The sequence below is a fragment of the Rana temporaria genome, chromosome 3 (genome assembly GCF_905171775.1).
Source record: "Rana temporaria chromosome 3, aRanTem1.1, whole genome shotgun sequence".
Lineage (NCBI taxonomy): Eukaryota > Metazoa > Chordata > Amphibia > Anura > Ranidae > Rana > Rana temporaria.
In genome coordinates, this window is record NC_053491.1 from 411454551 (window position 1) to 411479096 (window position 24546).

Sequence of the window (24546 nt, forward strand, 5' to 3'; positions counted from 1 at the left end):
ACCCCCCCCCCCCCCCCCCCACAAAAATGTATTTTTGCCTTAAAATGCACCTGTATTAAATAACTTTATTTGCATTCTTTACTAAATCAAAAACATCCCAATCCTACCACTCACTCCTCTTACAACATGAAATAATCTGGTAACACTATATCAAACAGAATGAAGGATAACAAAGCCATTAATGTTTAACTAAAAAGGTAAGTTATTTTTTCCTTTTAGTTATTGTATAGAGTGGAGATTAGAACCCCTGTCAGTTTTTATTGCCGTCTGTACCCCTATTAGGGAGATTCATCTTTTCTATTTGTCCTGTTTACCATTAGCATTGAAAGTAAGAGCCGGTTCACACAGGGGCGACTTGGGATACGACTTGAAGTTACGCAACATTAGAAATTCAATGAAAGTGAATGAGAGCCGTCTTAATGCACACTACTTCAGAAAAGGTTCCTGTACTACTTCAATCCGACTTCTAGGCAACTTGTATCCATTGATTTCAATGGAAGTCGCCTCCAAAGTCGGATCACTGTCTTGACTGAAGCGACTTTCCAGGAAGTGAAAATCTTTAAGGGAAACCCCTCCCTCCCACAGAGCAGATTATTTGATTGCCCACTGGCTTTGTCGCCTGTCCTGGAGGCGACTTGTGTCACGCAAGTCGCCCCAAGTCGCGTTGCTGTTCGCGCTCAAGTCGTCTCCAAGTTGCCTGTGAAAGTCACGCTGGAAGTCGTGATGCCCCAGTGTGAACCGGCTCTAAAAGAATAATTCGAACTTTTGGGTTGTCCCCAGAAAAGTAATACAGAGGAAATCTTCCAATGGGCACATTAGTTCTGGTGGCCTGGGGGTCCCCAAGGAATTCCCTTCATTTGCTGGGATTTCCTCACTTCCTGGTAAATCTACCCAATGGTGCACAGATGGCAAAAAAAATAAACCAACAGGGGTTATTACTCTCCCTATCCAAAATGAAAAGTTCTACTTTAATATATGCAGCTCAAAGCCAGTATAACAGGGGCAGCAGGTTATGCAAGGATGTGGAGTGTACAACTGGCGTGCACATTGATTCTGGAAACACCACAGTTTACATACCTTTTGTCAACAGCTTGCGAACCGGGTAATCCAATGATTTCAGATCTGTGCTACTGCTCATCATGATCATCGTATTACTGGACAACATCCTCATCATCATAGTAAGCAACACATTTGGCCAATTACTGGGTATACAATTTTCTAGTCATCTGTTTCTTCACTGTCATATACACTTACCAGCTATTAGGTACACCTGTTCAATTGCTTGGTAACACAAACTGCAAATCAGCCAATCACATGGCAGCAACTCAATGCATTTAGGCATCTGGACATGGTGAAGACACCATGAGCATGGCATGATTGTTGGTGCCAGACGGGCTGGTCTGAGTATTTCAAAAACTGCTGATCTACTAGGATTTTCACGCACAACCTCGGGTTTACAGAGAATGGTCCGAAAAAGAGAAAATATCGAGTGAGCGGAGGTTGTGTAGACGAAAATGCCTTGTTGATGTCAGAGGAGAATGGACAGACTGAAAGGCAACAGTAACTCAAAATAACCAAGGTATGCAGAATACCACCTCTGAATGCACAACACATCCAACCTTGAAGCAGGTGGGCTACAGCAGCAGAAGAAGACCACACCGGGTGCCACTCCTGTCATCTAAGAACAGGAAACAGACTACAAATCGCACAATAGAAGATTGGAAAAATGTTCATTCAGATGGTAGGGTCAGAATTTGGCGTGGACATGAAAGCATGGATCCAGCCTGCCTTGTATCAACAGTTCAGGCTGGTGATGGTGTAATGATGCTGGGAATACATTTTCTTGGCACACTTTAGGCCCCTTAGTACCAATTGAGCAATGCCACAGCCTACCTGAGTATTGCTGCTGACCATGTCAATTCCTTTATGACTACAATGTACCCATCTTCTGATGGCTCCTTCCAGCAGGATACTACACCATATCACAAAGCTCAAATCATCTCACCACTGGTTTCTTGAACATGACAATGAGGTCACTGCACTCCAATGGTCTCCACATTCACCAGATCTCTATATAATAGAGCACCTTTGGGATGTGGTGGAATGGGAGATTTGCATAATGGACATACAGCCAACAAATCTGCAGAAACTGCGTGATGCCATCATGTTAATATGGCCCCAAATCTCTGAAGAATGTTTTCAACACCTTGTTGAATCTATGCCACAAAGAATTAAGGTGTCCAACCCGATACTAGCAAGGTGTACCTAAAAGTGTCCGGTGAGTGTATATTGTGGATCTTATTCCCTAACCGCATCAATGTAGTAATCAGCTGAATCTTTAGTATGGCAAACCACAGAAATAGTTTTATTATTCTGCCTGATCCTTAACGGACTATTAGTTTTAGTTTACTTTAGAGAGCAGAAATTTAGAGTAAGGCTCCTTTCACATGGAACGTATTCTGATCCGATCAGCAGTGGATCCATTAGCAGATCCCCAAATGAATCATAGCGGAAATGACTGTATTTTTTGTACATCCTCACCCGCTCTCCGTTTGTGCCCAGTGGACACGGGTCAGCCCACGCAAGCTGGAAGGACTTGGAAGTAGAGAAGTATAAATGGACACAAGTCTGTTTACAACAGCCACAAATGCATGGAGCTTATGATCAGGTCTGCCTGAAAAACTGACAGGTAGACCTGATCAGAATGCCCGTGTGAAAGGGCACAATGATTGTAGTGTTTAGACCCCTTTCACACTGAGGTGCTTTACAGGTGCTATATCGCTAAAAATCGCGCCTGTAAAGCGCCTCTCCTGTCTCTCCAAAGTTAAAGCCTGAGTGCTTTCACACTGAAGTGGTGCTCTGGCAGGACGTCCAAAAAAGTCCTGCAAGCAGCATCTTTGAGGCGCTTTAGGAGCAGTGTATACACAGCTCCTAAAGCGCCCCTGCCCATTGAAATCAATGGGCAATGTCGCCGAAGCGCCGCTGCAGCAACGCTTTTAACCCTTTTTCGACCACTAGCTGGGGTTTAAAGTGCCACACTAGTGGCCAAAAAGTGCAGCTAAAAATAGCGTTGCTTTACCGCTGACGCCCCCAATGCCCCAGTGTGAAAGGGCTCTTACCCCAAAATATTTGATTGAAAACACTGTATATTGCCTTTTCTACATGAGATGAGACCAATTAGAACATTGTGATTGATCCACAAAAAACACCTGTGAATATAAAAGGGGTTGGGTCAGACAACTAGGTATTGTTCCTTTTCAGTCATCTTCACCATGCATGGAGCGCTCACTGCGCATATTTCACTAGAACAATCTGACCATGGATGGTTGCCCAGCTCTGCGCTCCATACACTGGAATGTCACAATGACATATTCATTTCGCTGTTAGGAGAATAAGCTCACCTCTGCCCTTGCCCAAAAGTTTTCTTTTCCACCGCGTTTAATTTCAGACATTGCGTTTGTTTTCTGGTAAACGGAGCCCTGTGGAAAAAAACAAAACAAAACACAGATTTAGCTAAACTTGAACCGCTGTTTTTACTAGAATCATCTGGGTCAATATTAGCTTGTAAAGTGTCCATACAGAGGCAGTTCTGGTACTTGGTATGAAACCAGCCAAAAGATTCATGACTTACATACACACTGACAGACTATTTGAAGAATTTGGAAACAACTTGTCATGTTTGGGGGGGGGGGTAGCACTCCCAAAAGCCTCATGTCATGTATCCAAACATGTGACACGACAGAGGTTTTTGCCTTGACTACGACACAATATCTATGAGTAGTAGAAAATACGGACAACATTTTTTAAACAAAAATACTTAGAGAAAAATAAAAGGGTGATGCTCTCTAGCAGGGGCACGGTAATGAAAACCTGGCAGACATCCTAACACTACAACCAAAAAAAGGTTGTAGCTATCGGTACATGTCAGCCTAACATTTACCAATACCTGTGCTGACAGCAACTGTCTCACCATATGGATTAGAACAGGCTCACAGCAGCACCCCCAGAATCAAGCTGTTGTGCTTTTTTTAGAGTCACAACCCTGTTGTGTCTACCAAATGTCCTTTTCAATACCAAGACTTACCACGGGGCCCTGAGGAGCATCACTGCCTCTGCTACTCTCTTTATGGAAGTTATAGTTGGCTCCAGAGGCTTTTCCCACCTTGTCCATAATAACTTCTGGTTCTACATCCTCATCAGCACGGGCATTGATTGTAACATGGGCTCCCTTAGTGAAAAAAAAAAAAAAAAAACACAATGAAAATAGAGATTAAAAAACAAAAAAGACAGCACCCTGCAATGTACCATGTGTGAAGCGACTGTGTGATTATCGGAATACGTTTATGTTGCTGACATTAGACAATACTCTGTATAGACTCTCTGGGGCTTTGTGGTTCTTTGATTAGTTTGATTACTCAAACTTTTCCCCTAATTAAAAAAACAAGCAAACACACAGCAAGTGCAATTATGAAAAATGTATGTGAACCTACCTAGCTGAACCTGGCTGGAAAACATGACCAAAAGACAGGCCCAAAGTGACATAAAATAAATGCAATGGCCCAGATCCACGAAAAAGAAGTTACGTTGGCGTATCTATTGATACGCCGCGCAACTTCTAGGATGCTTCGGCGTATCAGTTTTGTATCCACAAAACAAGTTACGCCTGAAGCTGGGCTAGATCCGACTGGCATACGTCTTAGTACGCCGTCGGATCTAAGGTGCATATTTACGCTGGCCTCTAGGTGGCGCTTCCGTTGATTTCCGCGACGGGTATGCAAATTAGCTAGATACGCCAATCCACAAACGTACGTCCGCCCGGCGCATTTTTTTACGTCGTTTACGTGAGGCTTTTTTCGGCGTAACGTTACCCCTGCTCTATGAAGCGTACGCAATGTTAGGTATGGACGGGGCAGCGTAGAATTTTCCGTCGTGTATGTCGTTTGCGTAAAACGTTCGCGAATAGGGCTTTGCGTAAATTACGTTCATGTCGTCTAGGCATTGAGCGGGCGTAATTTAATTTGACGTGATACTGAGCATGCGCCGTATGAGAAAAAGCTTAATTTACGTGGGGGTCAAGCTTATTTTACATAAAAAACACCCCCCTGTTCATCATTTGAATTCCGCGCCCTTACGCCGGGAGATTTACGCTGCGCCATCGTAACTTTAGAGGCAAGTGCTTTGTGAATACAGCACTTGTCTCTCAAAGTAGCGGCGGCGTAGCGTAACTACGATGCGCTACGCCTGCCTAAAATTACACCGGGCTACGTGGATCTGGCCCAATATGTTTAAACATAAGTTTGCAAAAGCATTGGATACAGTCCCCCATAAAGGCTTAACATTTACAAGCGGGGGTCTGCAGGCATGGACCATAAGGTTTGTATGGGGTTAAAAAAACTTGTTACATGGGCACGTCCAAAGGGTGGTGATGAATAACGTGTACTCATACTGGTCTGAAGTGGTGAGTGGGGTACCCCAAGGTTTTGTCTTGGGACCAATTCTATTCAATTTATTCAGAAATGATATAGAGAATGAAAAGAATGCTCAATCTCAGCTTTTGTGGACGACACAAAAAAAGAGATTTTTAATACAGCTTACCTGTAAAATCTTTTTCTTGGAGTACATCACGGGACACAGAGCGGCATTCATTACTATATGGGTTATATGGAGTACCTTCAGGTGTAGACACTGGCAATCTCAAACAGGAAATGCCCCTCCCTATATAACCCCCTCCCATAGGAGGAGTACCTCAGTTTTGTAGCAAGCAGTATGCCTCCCAAAATGGTCCTCAAAAAAGAGGGGTGGGAGCTCTGTGTCCCGTGATGTACTCCAAGAAAAAGATTTTACAGGTAAGCTGTATTAAAAATCTCTTTTTCTTTATCGTACATCACGGGACACAGAGCGGCATTCATTACTATATGGGATGTCCCAAAGCAATGCTTACAATGAGGGGAGGGAGAACATCTCCAAGACAAAAGGATTTAATTTAGAGATATACTCAAATCATAATAAATCCAACTTAGTTGAGAAAAATAAAATTTTTAAATTTAACTCGAACAAGAGGAGCCCCCGGAATCCGAGGGTCTCAAACTGCAGCCTGCAGCACTGCCTGCCCGAAGGCAGTATCAGTATTCCTTCTTACGTCCAACTTGTAGAATTTTGTAAACGTGTGGACAGAAGACCAGGTTGCCGCCTTGCAAACTTGAGCCATAGAGATCTGGTGGTGTGCTGCCCAGGAGGCGCCCATGGCTCTAGTAGAATGAGCCTTTAATGATACTGGAGGAGGCAACCCTTTCAAGCCGTAGGCCTGAGTGATTAATTGCTTAATCCACCTAGAAATGGTGGACTTTGCAGCTGCCTGCCCCTTCTTGGGCCCATCCGGTAGAATGAACAGCACATCTGTCTTCCGGATCTTCTTTGTAGCTTTAAGATAGGCCTTCATGGCCCTGACAATATCCAAGGTATGCAGCAACCCTTCCTTTCTGGAAGTAGGTTTAGGGAAGAAGGATGGTAATACCAAATCCTGGTTCAAATGAAAACTGGATATGACCTTCGGAAGGAAGGAAGGATGAGGGCGGAGAACGACCCTGTCCTTATGAAAAACAAGATATGGTTCCTTACAGGATAAGGCTGCCAGCTCCGAAACTCTTCTTGCGGAAACTATGGCAACCAAAAATACTAACTTCCTTGTCAGTAGAACCAAAGGAATATCAGCCAACGGCTCAAACGGTTGTTTCTGTAAACTTGACAGAACAAGATTTAAATCCCACGGACAAAGCGGGGATTTAACTGGAGGTCTAATACGTAAGACCCCTTGAAGGAAGGTCTTAACCAGCGAGTGGGTGGCCAGCGGCCGCTGAAACCACACTGACAGAGCAGAAATCTGTCCTTTGATTGTGCTTAATGCCAATCCTTTATCCACTCCTAGCTGGAGAAAACTTAATACTCTATCGATGGTAAATTTGCGAGAAAGCCATCGCTTGGACTCACACCAGCCTACATAGGCCTTCCAGACCCTGTAATAAATCACCCTAGAGACCGGTTTCCTGGCTCTGATTAGGGTAGAGATTACTTTCTGAGACAGACCTCTACCCCTGAGAATCAGGGATTCAGCTTCCAGGCCGTCAAATTTAGATGCCGTAAGGCAGGGTGGAGGATCGGACCTTGCGATAGCAGGTCTGGCCGTAGAGGAAGAGTCCAAGGGTCTCCCACTACCATCCTTAAGATTAGTGAGTACCATGCCCTTCTGGGCCATGCTGGAGCTACCAGGATGACTGGTATGTGCTCCACCCGGATCCTGCGCAGCAGGCGGGGTAGTAACTGGAGCGGGGGAAACGCATAAAGAAGTTTGAACTGATGCCAAGGGCAAACCAACGCATCGGTTCCGCAGGCCATCGGATCCCTTGAGCGGGACATGAACCTGTCTAGTTTCTTGTTGAGTCTCGATGCCATGATATCCACGTCCGGCACTCCCCATCTTTGGCAGAGTGCTTGAAAGACTAGTGGATGCAGAGACCATTCCCCCGGCCATAGAGTCTGGCGGCTTAAGAAGTCCGCCTGAAAGTTGTCCACTCCTGGAATGAATATTGCCGATATGCAGGGCACATGAGCCTCTGCCCATAGAAGAATCAAGCTCACCTCTCTCTGAGCGGCTTGACTCCTGGTTCCCCCTTGGTGATTTATGTGTGCCACGGCCGTGGCATTGTCTGATTGAATTCTCACCGGGAACCCCTGCAATTTTGACGTCCAAGCCCTGAGGGCTAGTCGAGCAGCTCTGAGCTCCAAGATGTTGATGGGCAACTGCTTCTCTGGCTTTGCCCAAGTACCTTGGCGAGTGCAACCATCCAAAATTGCTCCCCAGCCCGTCAGGCTGGCGTCTGTGGTCACTATCTTCCAAGCCACTGGGCTGAAAGACCTCCCCTTCAGTAGATTCTGAGGGTCTAACCACCAACACAGACTTTGTCGGACTCTTGATGAGAGCGGCAACGGGATATCCAAGGCCTGTGGCCTTCTGCTCCATGCTGACAGGATGGCTGCCTGTAGGATGCGAGTGTGGCTCTGGGCGTATGGTACCGCCTCGAATGTGGCCACCATCTTGCCTAGTAACCTCATACATAGGCGAATAGTCGGTTCTTTCTTGCTTAGAACCAGTAGGATTAATTCCTTGATGGCTTTTACCTTCCTCAGAGGTAGGAACACTCCTTGTTGTTCTGTGTCTAATCTCATGCCGAGATATTCCAACTGCTTTGTGGGCTGGAAAGCTGACTTTTCTCGATTTAGGACCCAGCCGAACCTCTCGAGGTATTGGACCGTGAGGGCCACTGCTCGCTCCAAGCCGGGAGACGAGTGATCTATGACTAGGAGGTCGTCCAGGTATGCTAGGATCGTGACCCCTTGGATCCTTAGTTTGGCTAGGATTGGAGCTAGGACCTTCGTGAACACCCGGGGGGCCGTAGCCAACCCGAAGGGAAGCGCCAAGAAATTGGAAGTGACGCGAAGCCACCATGAAGCGTAGATATCTTTGATGTGGCTGATAAATTGGAACATGAAGGTAGGCATCCTTTATGTCTATGGACGCCATGAAGTCGTCCTTCTGGAGTGTGGCAGCTGCTGACCGCACGGATTCCATCCGAAATGAGCGGATCTTTAGATATGCATTTACCATCTTTAGGTCCAAAATTGGCCTGACATCTCCCTTGGATTTTGGGATGATGAATAGGTTGGAGTAGAAACCCAGCCCCTGTTCCAGGACTGGTACCTCTACTATTACTTCCTGGGAAAGTAGATGATCTAATGCCGATCTTAATGCGGCTCCCTTTTCCGGATCGTTTGGAATCCTCGACTTCTGGAAATGAGGAGGAGGAAACCTTAGGAAATCTAATTTGTAGCCTGTGGCCACGGAAGACCGTACCCACTCGTCGGGAATGCTGGCTTCCCAAATCTCTGAAAAGAGTCGCAGCCTTCCCCCCACCTTCGTGGGTGGGGGCGCCCCTTCATAAGGTTGGCTTGGGGGCTGGTTTTGCTGGTTTGCGAAACCACTGCCTTTTGCCTCTAACAGCCTGTCCTTGTGATCTGCTGTTGAAGCCGAAGTTTGCTTTTGCAGGAGGCCGTCGATACTGCTTGGCATTAGAGGGCCCCTGCCCAGGGGAATACTGTCGTTTAAACGCAGGTCCCTGAACCTTCTTCTTAGTTGGCAAGAGAGTACTCTTGCCGTTTGAAATGGTCTGAATGTATTTATCTAGGTCTTCTCCGAAGAGTCGTCCTCCATGGAAGGGGAACCCTACCAGGAGCTTCTTGCATGGGGGCTCAGCCTCCCAGCTTTTTAACCATAAGAGTCTTCTCATATGGATAAGGGATAACGATAAACGTGACGCTTGCTGGATAGAATCCTTGATTGCGTCTACCGTAAAACATATGGCCTTAGGGACATCCGAAAATTTTTCTGCCTGCTGGGCCGGAATAAGTTTAAGCATCTGCTTAAATTGATCCGATAATGCTTGAGCGACCCCAATCGCAGCCACAGCTGGCTGTACTACTGCCCCTGCAGTAGTGAAGGAGTTCTTAAGTAGTGCTTCCAAGCGCTTATCAACTGGATCCTTGAACACCTGTATGTTTTCTACAGGGCATGTTAACGATCTGTTAACACATGAGATGGCTGCGTCCACTGCAGGAGTAGCCCATCTTTTGGAAAAATTTTCTTCCATAGGATATAGGACAGAGAACCTTTTAGGTGGTAAGAAGATCTTATCTGGCTTGTTCCAATCTTGGAACAAAATTCCCTCTAATAGAGGATGGATCGGAAACACAGCATTGCTTTGAGGCGCCCTCAGTGAGCCCAAAGCTGAAACCGTCGATACCTGGAGATCTGGTACTGGCAAGTTGAATGTCCTATGGACCAAGTCCGACAATCCTTGAATCCACCAGCTCTCCCTCAGGGAGACTGCCCCAGACTCCTCTGTATCCGGGTCTTCGATCCCTGAACCTACTTGGTCCGTGTCCAAGAGGTCGTCCAATTCCCCTGAGGAAAGGACCTCCTCTTCTGAGGGTCCGCGCTCGGGCGACGGAGATCTATTCCGCTTACTGCCCCGCATAGCTGCGGATATCATTTTTCCCATGCTTTTCTGCATCTCTTTTAAAGAGGTGAGTAATACCTCCTCCGTGACCATCTTAGGGTTGGACTGACCCGCGTCAGCTCCAGCCCCAGATCCCGATGGCCCCAAGGCTCCCTGTAGGGAAAACAGCGGCATACCATGGTACAATACCGAGGTACACCTGCTACCTATTGGTATTTGGAACTATAAAAGTTAATTGTCCAAACACCTGTTTGGGGGATAAAAAAATGCTTCCTCTCCCCTAGATGACTTTTTTTTTTTTTTCGTTTTTGTTTCAAATCCAGGAAAGAAAAAACATTCTGTCCCCCTGAGTAGTATTGCAAAGAAAAACTATGAGATGGAAAAGAAACAGCCTATTTCTAGGCTTGACAAAACAGTCCTCTGAAGACTGCAATATCCTTTCTGGCCACTGTGTGTCCTCGGCGCCCCGTGCTGCCGCTCTGGTCTTTCTCCTCAGTTCCAAAGTATTGAATGGAACAAACAAACAAGGAAGGGCCGCCCCTTCCTTTAAGCCACTGACCCGCCCTTCCCCCCCAGCAATCTCAAACAGGAAATGCCCCTCCCGACAGGGGGGGGGGGGGGGGGGGGTTTTGGGAGGAAGGGACCTCTCTGTTCCAGCAAACTGCAGCCTGCAGCCTGGAACCATGAGGAGGTCAGCGTTTTGCCTGCTTGCAGGCTCTGAGGAGGAAGACTGAATGGAGCATCGCCTGGAGGCCTGCAGGTAAGCAAAGCTCTCTGACACACACATATATTTTTATATAACACAGGCCCCACTCAATGCTTTTCCAACACTACAAGGGAGGTCACATCTTATGGGGAATAATACATAGAGAGCCATCCTATCTTTATGATATGTGACTAGTTTGCCAGATGCAGTGCATAACTTTAGGCATGTCCCCTGTGACCCCCCAGAAAAAACCTGCTAAGAACCAAGTTCCGCAAGTTTTCCCCTCACTTACCTGCTCCATGCCGCAGGACTTTGCCAAGCAAGAGGCCCAATCTTCCCCCATCTCCGTGGGGATGTCTAGACCTTCAGGCCCTGGGTTCCTATGAAGGATCCACTGTCCTGGGCCCATATAGCACCCTGGCAACAGAAAACTTTAGGTACCCAAAGGTTTCTAAGTTCTGGGCCCAGGGTCCAGCTCTCTAAAAAGAAAAGCATTATGGGCTATACCCCAAGGGTTTGGGGTCCGGTTACTGACCACTTTAGCGCTGAGGCTTTTTTGGACAGAACCGGTAGCTCACCTAATCCCAAGGATGCGGAGGCAAGCTAAACCATGACTAACACCTAAGACACTGGCGTAAAAACTGAGGTACTCCTCCTATGGGAGGGGGTTATATAGGGAGGGGCATTTCCTGTTTGAGATTGCCAGTGTCTACACCTGAAGGTACTCCATATAACCCATATAGTAATGAATGCCGCTCTGTGTCCCGTGATGTACGATAAAGAAATAAGCATGGCAATAACTTCACAACAAGGTATAGACATTTTACAGAAAGACCTGAACAAAATAATGGAGTGGGTAAATGCATGGCAAATGAGGTTTAATGTGGAAAAATTTAAAGGAATACACCTGGGGGCAAAAAATATAAATGCAAACTACTCACTAGGGGGAGAACCTCTGGGGGGAATCAGGGATGGAGAAAGATCTGGGGGTCCTAGTAGATGACAGACTGAGCAATAGCATGCAATGTCAAGCCGCAGATACCAAAGCCAGGAGAGTTTTAGCATGCATAAAAAAGGGGATATACCGTATTTATCGGCGTATACCGCGCACTTTTTTGTCCTGAAATTCAGGGCAAAATCGTGGGTGCGCGATATACGCCGATACCCGCGCCGAGTTTGAACTACTGCGCCGGCATATACCGAGCGCAGTACACTCATGTATAGTCGGGCAGGCTCGGGTTCTCTCGCAGTCACGTCCTGGATGTACAGGAACTCGTGCAATTTCAAAGCCACATTTCAGTCCGACATTGGGGACAACTTGATAGATATATGTGCAGGTTCATGCACAGGTGTCTACTGAAGTTGCCAGAAATAATGCAGGAACTACTTTTGAAAATTAGTGCGGCGCCACAAAGTTGGCGTCAAATTTGGATGGTGTCATTGCAGGCAATAAGCTGCTATTTGACCTGTCAAACCGTGCCCATGTGAACTAGGGATTAATGGCAGTACTTGCTGATTTCCAAGATCACTCCTCAGACCATACATGCCCTGTTGTTTCCTCTAAGGTAGTCTGCAAACCACAATGGCCAGAAACCGTCCTCTCCAGCGGCAATAACCGTACAAACAGGGGATCGAATGTACAGACCACCCATAGCAGCCAGCAGAACTGGGACCATCATGATGGTTCAAAAGAACGTGAAAATTTAAAAAAGGGACTCAAACCAGAGTTCCGCCAGAAAAAAATAAATAAAAGTCAGCAGCTACAAATCCTGCAGCTGCTGACTTTTAATATATGGACACTTACCTGTCCTGGCTGCCCGCTATGTTGGCACCCGAAGCCGACCTTTCCCTCGACTCTCGGGTGGAGGCGCCGCCATCTTCGGTAAGGGAAACAGGAAGTGAAGCCTTGCGGCTTCACTTCCTGATTCCCTACCGCGTGATCCCACTGGTCCTTGCTGCCTTCTAGGACCTGTGTGTCTCCCAGAAGACAGTTGGGGGGGGGGGGGGGTGGAGGGGCGGAGTAGGCGCCGGACATGGTGTAGGTCACCGCAGTGATCTATGCCCGAAAGTGGGAGCAAATACCTGGATTACTCAGGTATCTGCTCCCCCCCCCCCCCCCGAAAGGTGCCAAATGTGACACTGGGGGGAAGTAGGTGAAAATTCACAAACAGCACTTAAATAAGAAAGCTCCTTTAACCACTTCCCGACCTCCTCATGTACATTTACGTCGGCAGAATGGCACGGACAGGCACAATCACGTACCTGTACGTCCTCTGCTAGACGTGGGTGGGGGTCCGATCGGGACCCCCCCCCCCGGTACATGCGGAGGTCGGGTCCGCTCCGTCGCGATCGCTCCCCGGAGCTGAAGAACGGGGAGAGCCGTGTGTAAACACGGCTTCCCCGTGCTTCACTGTGGCGGCGCATCGATCGAGTGATCCCTTTTATAGGGAAGACTCGATCGATGGTGTCAGTCCTACAGCCACACCCCCCTACACTAGTAAACACCCACTAGGTGATCCCTAAATGATTACAGCGCCCCCTGTGTTTAACTCCCAAACTGCAACTGTCATTTTCACAATAAAGAAAGCAATTTAAATGCATTTTTTGCTGTGAAAATGACAATGGTCCCAAAAATGTGTCAAAATTGTCCGAAGTGTCCGCCATAATGTCGCAGTCACGAAAAAAAAATCGCTGATCGCCGCCATTACTAGTAAAAAAAATAAAAAAAAATAAAAATGCAAAAAAACTATCCCCTATTTTGTAAACGCTATAAATTTTGCGCAAACCAACCGATAAACGATTATTGCGATTTTTTTTTACCAAAAATAGGTAGAAGAATACGTATCGGCCTAAACTGAAGAAAAAAATAAATGTTATATATGTTTTTGGGGGATATTTATTACAGCAAAAAGTAAAAAATATTGAATTTTTTTTAAAATTGTCGCTCTATTTTTGTTTATAGCGCAAAAAATAAAAACCGCAGAGGTGATCAAATACCACCAAAATAAAGCTCTATTTGTGGGGAAAAAAGGACGCCAATTTTGTTTGGGAGCCACGTCGCACGACCGCGCAATTGTCTGTTAAAGCGACGCAGTCCCGAACTGTAAAAACCTCTTGGGTCTTTAGCCAGCATATTGGTCCGGGGCTTAAGTGGTTAAACATTCATTCACAAAAGGCAATAGCTTCTTCATGCAGTGACCATAACATAAGGTTTCTGTCACTCTCTATAAGTGGTCTCCAAACTTTGCTTGCATTTATCCAGGCCTTAAATAAAATCCAAGCCTTCCTCCCAATGACACCAACAATGGGGCACCATTCCGCCAACTGATGCCAATAATGGGGCGCTATTCCCCCCAATAATAACAATGGGGCTGTATTCCTCTCATTTAAACCAATAATGGGGTATTGCTTACTCCTATTGATAGCATGTAATTTTCTACTCCCACCCACCACAGTCCAGGTCCCCCTAAAGCCTGAAGGACAGTAAACTGGCCATTGGTTTAGAAAGTTTGGAGACCCCTTGGTCTATATACTTGAAATTGTAAATGTTCTAAAGAGCAGCAAGTTGTAGATTACTTATTTTCTGTTAACATGGCAGGTCTGATTCTGCACTAAGTTTAGAAGGTGGTCAGTTCCTGAACGATCTGCTTTAAAAAGACATAAAAGTATCCATGAAAATCCAGAAAGCATTTTACTGGTATAAAAATATAAAGCAGTTGTCTCTCAGATGACTCGACAAGGAGGAGCTGTGATTGAGGAGGAAGATTAAAGTCTCTGGTTCCTAGAACATCCACAGCTTGTGTGGAAAGAAACATGAATCTCTGAGTAAATCAAAGGAAAGGCAGAGAAGGGCTGAGCTCAGAGAAATTAAAAGATCAAATGCGGAAAATAAAAAACGGTCTAAGCATCACGAGACACCCTAAAGAATGACGACAGCACAGGCAGAGAATTAAGAAAAAAAAGCATTGACTACTTTTAATCCTTATGCTTTTTTTTTTTTTTTTTTTTACATTTCTTCAGTTACTTCCTGGTTTCCAGGCCTGGGCAAAATATGTCATACATCCCAGGAGTTTTGATGGTGGGGGATGTTCCTAAACTAAGCTCTCCTGCCTGCACGCCTAGGCTAAGGGCAGATGGATTCCAGGAAGTAAATTCTACATGAGTTGTCTGCCCTTGCTCAAGATGGCCATGGCCAGAAATGCTAGGGGGTGCATTTCAAAGTGATTTCTTAGCAAAATAAAGTAGAGACACAAAATTATAGCTGAAAAAATAGGCCCACAGCATATACACACGGAATGCATTCAAAATATTCTCAAGATGGTATAGAACCCCACCCCCCTTAGGCTACACAAAATCTAGGGGTTCACCAACTGACTAAGGCTCAATTCACACCTATGCATGTTGCTTTTGAGCGTTTTTGCAATGCTTTTTGCAGTGCTTGCTCCGTTCTTACCGCGATTTGCGTTTTATTTTTTTGCCAGTAATTTTTATTTTTTTACATTTCCTTTAACAACCAGCTATAAACAGGTTAAAAAAAAAACGCAAATCGCGGCAAAATCGTAGCAAAATCGCGGTACTTGCGTCTTGGATGCAGGTCCATTGAATTCTATTGCATGCAAAACGCTGCTTTTTGCAGGAAAAAAAAGTCCCTGACCCTTTCCAAAAACGCAGAGGCACAAAAAAGCATTGATGTGAACATGTTCCATAAGAAACCATGTTAAAAAATTTCCCTGCATTTCTGCAAAATGCATCAAAAAAGCATTAGTGTGAATGGAGCCTCACCGGATAACCACTTACACGCTCGGATATTAACCAGCGCAATTCTTCCTACACCACTCCTCGACCCCGAACGCAGCTTACCCTCGCTCACTCGCCATGCATATGGTAAATTCAGCGAAGATGTGCATCCCAGCTAAATGGCGCTCCCAGAACCGCCGTCTGTAGCAGACTGGTTTTGACAGATACAAAAAAAAAAAAAACGCAGAAATGGAGGAACTGGTACATCAAGCAGAAGACGCCTCCAAATTTAGCAAACACTGGCCTTGCTGGTTATACTTTATCACGACAGACGAATACAAACAAGCTTTGACCTAAAAAGGCCTCGGGTGCTGTGCCGGGGCGACAGACTGGGTAATGTTCCGGGCGTCCCCCCACCACCTTTCTCTCTCGCATTATACCAGAAAACAATTAAATATTCTTTAATCACCCTCCCTATCCCCTTATCCCAATATGTCAGATATCCCCACACTGCAAGACATCTGTATAGAAACAACTACATATCATACCACCTGTTCATATCTAAAAGACCGAAGACACATTGCACAGCGATATATGTTATGTCATTTTTTCATAAAACGGATATATTGTTCCATCTGTATGTATAGCATAGCGGCTGCCCCCGCATTTGTGCCCTTATCTGCTATGTCTTTCATATTTTCAATAAAAACCTTTATAAAAAATAAAAATAGTGGAATTATAAAAATGTTTCTGGTCCATAACAATATGCAGGTATGAGAGCTGAACTGGTTAAAACAATGTTGTACGTGGCTGACAATATGCAGAAATCAGCCGCACATACATACAAAATGACTAATCAATTCCTCAAGCATGACAATCCAGAAGTGATTTTATTGGGTTGAATGGTCTGACATTTCTTTTTCAGATGTCCTGCACTGCACCAGCTCTAATACAATCCTTATGTGTGACTAATGCTTCTAAAAAAAAAAATTCTGTCTGAATTTCTCACTTCCTGTTTCTCCTCAGTAAGCTTGCTCCCATCATCCATGGGGGTTAGTCAGCCAGAACAGCTTACTGAGGAGCTACAGGAAGTGAGAAATTCACACAAAGAAAAAAAACATTTAGAAGGGAAATCAAAGGAAAAAGGTAAGTGAACCAACAATGCACTAGCTTAAAGGAACCTATTTAGAAAATAAAAAACAAACCTTTACAACCCCTTTAAATCTTACTGAAGCCATTGCTCACACAGCATAAAAAAGTAGTAAAGCAAACCCATCACTTTTTTATACCTTGTTATTTTTATTATTATTTCGTATACATTGATTGAAAACATGTGCATATTTTTAAAGCATTTATGGCAGCTGTTATTTTAGATCCATTCAGCAGCATAAGCAACACCCTATAACAGTTTACTGTAGCAAGGTGTCACTTTTCAGCAACCAATTTGCCTGTGTAACGGTCACCACCGTTTACGATATTCCCATCCCATGGCCCCACAACAGCTTATCCGACAGTCCGACAGACATCAGACACGATCCAGCTCATTTCCCAGAATAACGAGACAAGCTCTGTTACTGGTTTCAAAATGTATGAATGAATCTTTAATGGTACACTCTCAGCTTTTTATGCAGTTACAGGCATGTTACAGTTAATCACAGGGACAAAGACACACTCCACCCACACATCACACAATGGGGGGGCTAACGAGTCTCCAATATACATCCCTCAGACTTTTCGGCACCGGTCTGACATAATTAACATGACCTAATTACTACACCTGAGAAGTCAGACGTTATGACTCTCACCTGTTATTCACAAAACACATTCCTTTACTAAACATAATTGACATGCTAATTCCCTACCCCTGAAATGAGACATCTGACCTTTCAGACTTAATCAGTACAATAGACACAACACAGTATTAGCATCACACAATGGACAATGGAATGTCTTTCAGGAGCCTATTGACCTGTTGTGGGTCAGCATGAAATCACCTGTATTATGTCCAGATCTCCTGCTATACATGAATTATCAGTTATCAGTCACCCTATGCCCAAAAGGGGCACAGGGTGACCCTAGACCCAAGAGTCATTAGTGACGCTGGCACAGGAGTACCCATCCCATCCTTCAAAAGTCTCTGGGTGTCACGGGTCATTCCGTTACAGCCTGTATATAGCAGAATAAAATGTCTGAAAGTTACAAAAGTATTAGCTTCATATTTTATATCTCCATTTGTACCTGAACAGCAAATATGAGGGCCCTGGCGCGAGATTGCGTTCCAGGAGAGCAAAAATAAAGAACAATGGGATGAAGAAGGCAATGTGGATCAAGTAAGGAGATCAGCAGCATATGACAACATGGATGCAGACAATGTGGAATACTACATGCATCTTCAGCTAAATACAGTTTTATTATCTAGATCAGGGGTCTCAAATTTTAAAACAAAGGGCCAGTTTATTGCCCTTCAGACTTTAGGAGGGCCGGAATATGGCCAGCGTGGGCAGAAATCGTCCTAGGCCCGGCATCAGTGACAATAAATATGGCCCCAGGGTTGGTGGTCAATAGGAGGAGGAGTAGTGTCCCTATTAGTAGGAGGAATAGTATCCCATGATTGGTATCAGTGGAATAGTGCCCCAGTGTTGGTGTCGGTGGAAGGAATAGTGCCCCAAGGGCCAGGTAAAGGCTAGCAAAAGGGCCACCTCTGGCCCTTGGGCCGCAGTTTGGAGACCCCTGATCTAGAGAATAATTTTCATCAATACAATATGGGCATTCGGTGATCTTGTACCTTTAAGAAGTTTGCCATGGTGCTGACGTGATTGGCACACACTCCTTTCCTGGCATCTTTCACACCCTCCCCGGTCTATAAGAGATCGAACAAAACATAAGCAAGATAAGAACTAGGATAAAATCAATGAATGAGCAAATTAGCGATGTTGTTCCTTTACTCACCCAATTAATGAGGACATATTTGGGAAGACCCGAGTTGGGGTCCTGCACTCTGCAGAAGGCATACATGACTTTCCCACTGCTCAGGTCTTCCACCAGTTCTTCCAGACCACCATCTGTGGAATATTAGAGGAAACATGAAGGGAAAAAGACAGCTGATGAATAAGGGAGGACATAGAAGACAAAAAGGTACACATTATGTATGTAGAAGAAGCAATATGAAACTTAGCTGACTGCAGTTTATACATACACACACGGACGTGGTTAGACCCAACTACAGCAACATAGCAATTCGGTATGGAGATTAGTGTAAAATAAAAACCACACACCTCCAGTCCCCGCAAGTCTGATGTCATTGCTGTTTCCTTCATATGTGTACAAAGCCCTGAAATGAAATGTTAGATCAGAATCAGACACCTTGAAACAATAGGCTGCGTTACTACGATCAATACAAGTCTATTCAGGCACTCGGTAATAAAATCCATACAGATTCCCTTTTTCCAAAAAAAAAAAAAGGAACGAACTTGTTATTGTAAGGACTATACTAAACTCTGTGTTGAAGGTCATGGGTCATGTGTGCGATTTCAACCAGTGCATTTTTTTGGAAAGGGTCAGAGACTTTTTTGCCCGCAGCAGGTTGCGTTTTTGGTCTCGTAGACTTCAAAAAGATATCAGTGGAAATGCGTCAAAACTTAGTTTGATTGGGGGGGGGGGGTTGGGAGGAGCCAGGAGTGCTGGCAGGGGACCAGAGAAGAGGGGGATCAGAGCTGCTCTATGCAAAACCATTACACGGAGCAGGTAAGGTGTTATGCGACAATGCTCAAGTCTAACCAATTGAGACCCCAGCGCTGTCACATGCTCCCCCATACCCCGCAGCACAGGGTACTGGCAGTGGAGAAACTCTGGCAAGGCATTAGTGGATCACCACCATCCTCTATTTACTGTATGTTGCCTGAACGTGAATAGCACAAAGGTGGATCTCTCCCATCCCTCCTATCCATGAAATGGCAAATAACTTGGTTAATAGTTAATACCCTTCTATTATGAGAAATATTGGTATACCATTACCAACATCAAAAATTTCCCAAATATATTTTAAAATGATGAGCCAATTGGTTAGGTACCCCAGGTTAGCATATGTAAAGGCTTCAGAGTTGGGGGGGGGGGGGGGAGACTATGTAATCATACCCGGATAATGACTTTTCAGTCTGTGAAACCATCAAAAAATTCAACACATTTTCATGTGGATCCAGGTCTCCAAACTACTTTGCAGAAAAATACAAAACTATAGACATAGCCATACAGGATTATTATACCAGAAGCAAACATTTCTCTAGACTAAGGATGAGCTCCAACGTGTTCGCATAGTACACGTGCAGAGCCCGCCAGGAAGTCTGCACGGCGCTGCGCTAATCACAGCCAGAGAGACATTGTCCCGAGACTTCCTGGCGGGCTCTGCACGTGTACCATGCAAACACGCTGGAGCTCATCCTTACTCTAGACCAACATGCGAAAACTATGATATGGTATTTATCAGGTTAACAAGGTGAAATATAATGCTTAGTAGATCTTACAGTGTGAATGATGTGGGAGTATCAGTAAAACCATACCGTTACTTAGTAGGGATCGACAAATATTGTTTTTTCTGTGCCGATACGATACCGATATTTCGGCCACCACTCTATATTTTGTACATTTAAAAATACATTTTACAGTGTCCTTTTACATTCTGTTTGTTTTGTTTTTTATCACGGTTATTGCTGTCACAAGGAATGTAAACATCCCTTGTGACATTAATAGGCATGTGAGAGGTACTCTTTATGGAGGGATCGAGGGTCTATAATACCCCAAACCCCTTCTCTGCTCTTCAAAGAATTCAAAAAAAAAAGATCTGCATTTCTGAATACTTTATTTTTTTAAACTGGCACCTTTAAGATGGCAGTATTTCAGGAAGTGATGTTGTGACATCGCTTCCAGATTACTAGATCCAAGAGCCGAATAATGCATGGGCTTTGTTCGGGTCTTTGGCCAGCCGGCGGAAGCGTTGGCTGGTTGCTCGGCCGACCCGGGTAGGACAGGAGAGCCCGGCAGGAGGCGGAAAGTGGCAGGAAGTGGAGGGGGCGATGTTTGTAATAACAGCATTGGTTATTACAATAAAGTCGACCATCCACTCTAAAAAAAAAATGGTACCGGGGTGATGGATACAGCTGCATGCATCAACCAGGTAAAACCCCTTGAAGCAATATCGGTCCGTTTTTTGACCAATAATGCTAAAAAAGTGATATGCATATTAGCAACCCACCAGTTTCAGAACGGGATATAAACTATTACTAGTTCTATCTAAACAGCTCTGTCATTAGAACCTGTAACTGTATGTTCTATGGATCCCCTAACAGAACACAGCTCAGTTTGTACAAGAAATGTCAGGGCAAGCGATGTGATCAATGCTGGCACTTGACGTTCTACAGAGCCATTGGTTGGCCAGAAGTGATGCAATACCATCTGATGCTGGAACACAAAAGGAAGGATGTACACAATCATAGAGCAAAGGATGAATTACACAAGTTATGATGTGGTCATCGTCTTTTTAGCACACGTAACCACAATTACTGGGAACACTTTACTGTGTCACCGCCATCCTAAAGCGTCACCATAGCACTGTATTGTCTTTCATCACACCTCCCCCGTTCTCCCCACCAATGAGAGTCTGGAACAAAGTGGGTTAAACACACACACTTCCCACACATCCCCACACAGACTTCCACAATCTGTGAGCACAGAGCAGAACAAGGAACATGCACAACTCAACAAGATCATCAGATAAATGTCCAATGGCAATGTTTCTGAAGCGGTTATATTTCCATCTCATTCTATGGAATAAACATCTGCCAACTCCTCCATAAAATACTGCAGCACAAATTATTATAAAACAAAATATGTTGAATTATAAGACTAGAATAAAAGTATAATGCACTTATAAAGTAATGATGACCATACACTATTAGACTGCCTGGTGCAATGCATTTTTGAGGGCCCTTTTACAGATGGATGCAGTTGGACACATTATGAACTGCACTCAAACTGCATTGACAGCCCAAAATAAAAGGCAATCTTACGGGCATAGTTCACATCATTGCAGTGCAGTTAAATAGGGCCGAAACAACTAATCGACAACTAATCGATTATGAAAATTGCAATCGATTAATCGGCCAGTAACATAATGGGGTTAAAAAAACTAAAATTAGCCCTTTATAGAACAAAAAAGCAAATCACTACTGTAAATCTTACTTTCACTGTCCCACAGTAAAAAAAAAAAAAATGAACCCCTTACAGTAGCGATTATTTGCTCTTTTTGTACTTATTTTAGTTTTTTTAACCCCTTTATGTTACTAAACATCTCAGGCCTGAATCACACCTTTGTTTTTTGGTGCTTTTTGCAGAAACACACTACAGTTCATTTACATGGTTTCCTATGGGACACGTTCACATCCATGATTTTTTTTCAGCTGCTGCGGATTTGGAAAGGGCAAGGACTTTTTAACGCAAAACGGTGCCATTTTGTTTTTTTGGTTCAATATACTTCAATAGAGAAGCTGCAGAAAAGCATGTAATGTGTTTTTGCGGCAATTTGCGTTTTGTAATCTGCCCAACAACAAATTGGCCAAAAAAAAAATGTAAAAATTTAAAAAAAAAAATTATTTTTAAAATTATTATCCGATTAATCGAAACAATAATCGGCCAGCTAATTGATTATGAAAATAATCGTTGGTTGCAGCCCTACAGTTAAAAAAAAAAAAAAAAAAAAAAGAAAAAGAAAAAAGAGCATGCTACATTTTTCTTCACCATAAATGTAGGTAACATGCTACAAAAGCACTTCAAATGCACTGCACCCCTTTAACCACCTGCTGTCCATCCGCGTCAAATGACAGCGAAGCGGTTCGGCTCTCGTTCTGGGATGAGGTCATATGACAAGACCCAATTTAACCGTGGCTCTTTGTCCAGGTGATCGACCGATCACATGTAAACAAGGAGATGCCATTTCTTGGCTCCTCCCCTAACACATAGTGAGGGGAGGAGCGCCAATCAGCTGCATCTTCTCACAGGGAAGATGTGTAAAGGTAATCGGAGCACTGATCATCAGTACCCTTATTACAATGCATCCCCCAACAGTGCCCATTAGTGAAGTCAATCTGTGCCCAGTTATGCCAATCAGTGCCATCCCCATAAGTGCCACCTCATCAGTGGAGGAGAAAAATTACTTATTTACATTACTTTCTGACAAAAACAATATTTTTTGTTATTCTTTTGTTTTTAAGCAAAAAATTTAAAACTTAGCAGTGAATAAATTCCACCAAAAGAAAGCTTTGTGTGAAAAAAATGCTAAAAAATGTATTTGGGTACAGTGTTGCATGATCGCTAAAGTAAATTGTCGCTTGTGTCACATCTTTGAAATCATTGTGTAACAAATTTGATTTTAAAGATGAATTCCAGGTATGGCAATTTTTACAGTTACATTGGTCTTGGAGCAATGCACATATACATGTGCCATACCTGTCGGATGCCCCTGGAAGTTGGAAATCACTGTAGAACGTACCACTACTACAGTGATGACTAGTTTCTGGGTCCCGTGCCAAGCAGCTACACTGCTGCTTAGGCCCCTTTCACACTGGAGTGGGGGTAAAGCATCTCTATTTTTAGTGGCGCTTTACCGTCAATGTCGCGGCGCTATTCGGCCGCTAGTGGGCGGTTTTACCCCCGCTAGCGGCCGAGAAAGGGTAAAAAAAAAAAAAACAACACAAAGCGCCTCTGCAGAGGCGCTTTGCTGGCGGTATAGCCGCAGTGCCCCATTCATTTCAATGGGCAGAAGCGGTGGAGGAACGGTATACACACCGCTCCTTCACTGCTCCAAAGATGCTGCTAGCAGGACTTTTTTTTTTAAGGTCCTGCTAGCGCAGGTCAGTTTGCAGGAGCTATTTTTAGCGTTACAACGCCTGCAAACCGACCCAGTGTCAAAGGGGTCTTACTGAACATAGGAGTTTGCCCACTCTGCATGGGTGTCATTTAGAACACTTTCCATTTTCTCAATAAATGCAAAGTGTTCTCTGATTAGATGAGGTGGAGATTGTGACAACACCGCCCTGCCTCTCCACCTTGTCAAATCAAAGAAAGCTTTGCATTCATTTAGAAAATGTGTTTCTTTGATAGTTCCTGTACTGGGTGAGCAACCTTCTGTGTTCAAAATGCAGCAGTGCACGGCATGAGACCCAGAAGCTAGTGGAGATGATTAGAGTACCAGTTCTTACTACAATGAATTCCAACATGGCACCTCATGGCAAAGAACTCTCTGAAGATCTGAAAAAAAAAATTGTTGATCAAGATGGCATAGGCCAGTGATGGCGAACCTTGGCACCCCAAATGTTTGGGAACTACATTTCCCATGATGCTCAACTACACTGCAGAGTGCATGAGCATCATGGGAAATGTAGTTCCAAAACATCTGGGGTGCCAATGTTCGCCATCCCTGGGCTATAGGAAGATTGCCAAGACCCTGAAACTGAGCTGCAGCATGGTGGCCAAGACCATACAGAGGCTTAATAATAGAACAGGTTCCACTTAAAACAGGCCTTGCCATGGTCGACCAAAGAAGTTGTGTGCACATGCTTAGCGTCATATCCAGAGGTTGTCTTTGGGAAATAGACGTATGAGTGCTGCCAGCATTTCTGCAGAGGTTGAAGGGGTGGGAGGTCAGCCTATCAGTGCTCAGACCATACACCGCACACTGCATCAAATTGGTCTGCATAACTGTCGTCCCAGAAGGAAGCCTCTTTTAACCACTTACCGACTGCCACACGACTATATACGTTGGCACTTTGAATAGGGATATCTCGGTAATGGCAGCAGCTGCTACCATAACCCAGGTATCCATCTCTTCAGGCGGCGGTCCGGTTAACGATAATGGTGGTCTCTGCGGCGGATTCGCCATCCGCTGCTTACCAAAGCCATCGGTAGCGGTGGATGCGATCGGGTCCTCTTCCTAGCTGGGCATGGATACGAATGAGGGCAAGATGGCCCCCATCTGTGTCCATA

The 24546-nt window shown here is 44.6% G+C and overlaps 1 protein-coding gene across 3 annotated transcripts in view; it reads right to left on the bottom strand.

The window, feature by feature from the left end:
* DBNL (drebrin like) overlaps positions 1-24546 on the bottom strand; it is a 63752-nt gene that overhangs the window by 13519 nt on the left and 25687 nt on the right. For all 3 annotated transcript variants that reach the window (XM_040346053.1, XM_040346052.1, XM_040346055.1), the window contains exons 2-6: positions 18789-18844; positions 18463-18575; positions 18299-18373; positions 4085-4228; positions 3402-3479 (exon numbers count right to left, since the gene is read on the bottom strand). In XM_040346053.1, coding sequence (XP_040201987.1) covers positions 3402-3479; positions 4085-4228; positions 18299-18373; positions 18463-18575; positions 18789-18844 — 466 coding nt within the window. The remainder of the gene's footprint in view (positions 1-3401; positions 3480-4084; positions 4229-18298; positions 18374-18462; positions 18576-18788; positions 18845-24546) is intronic.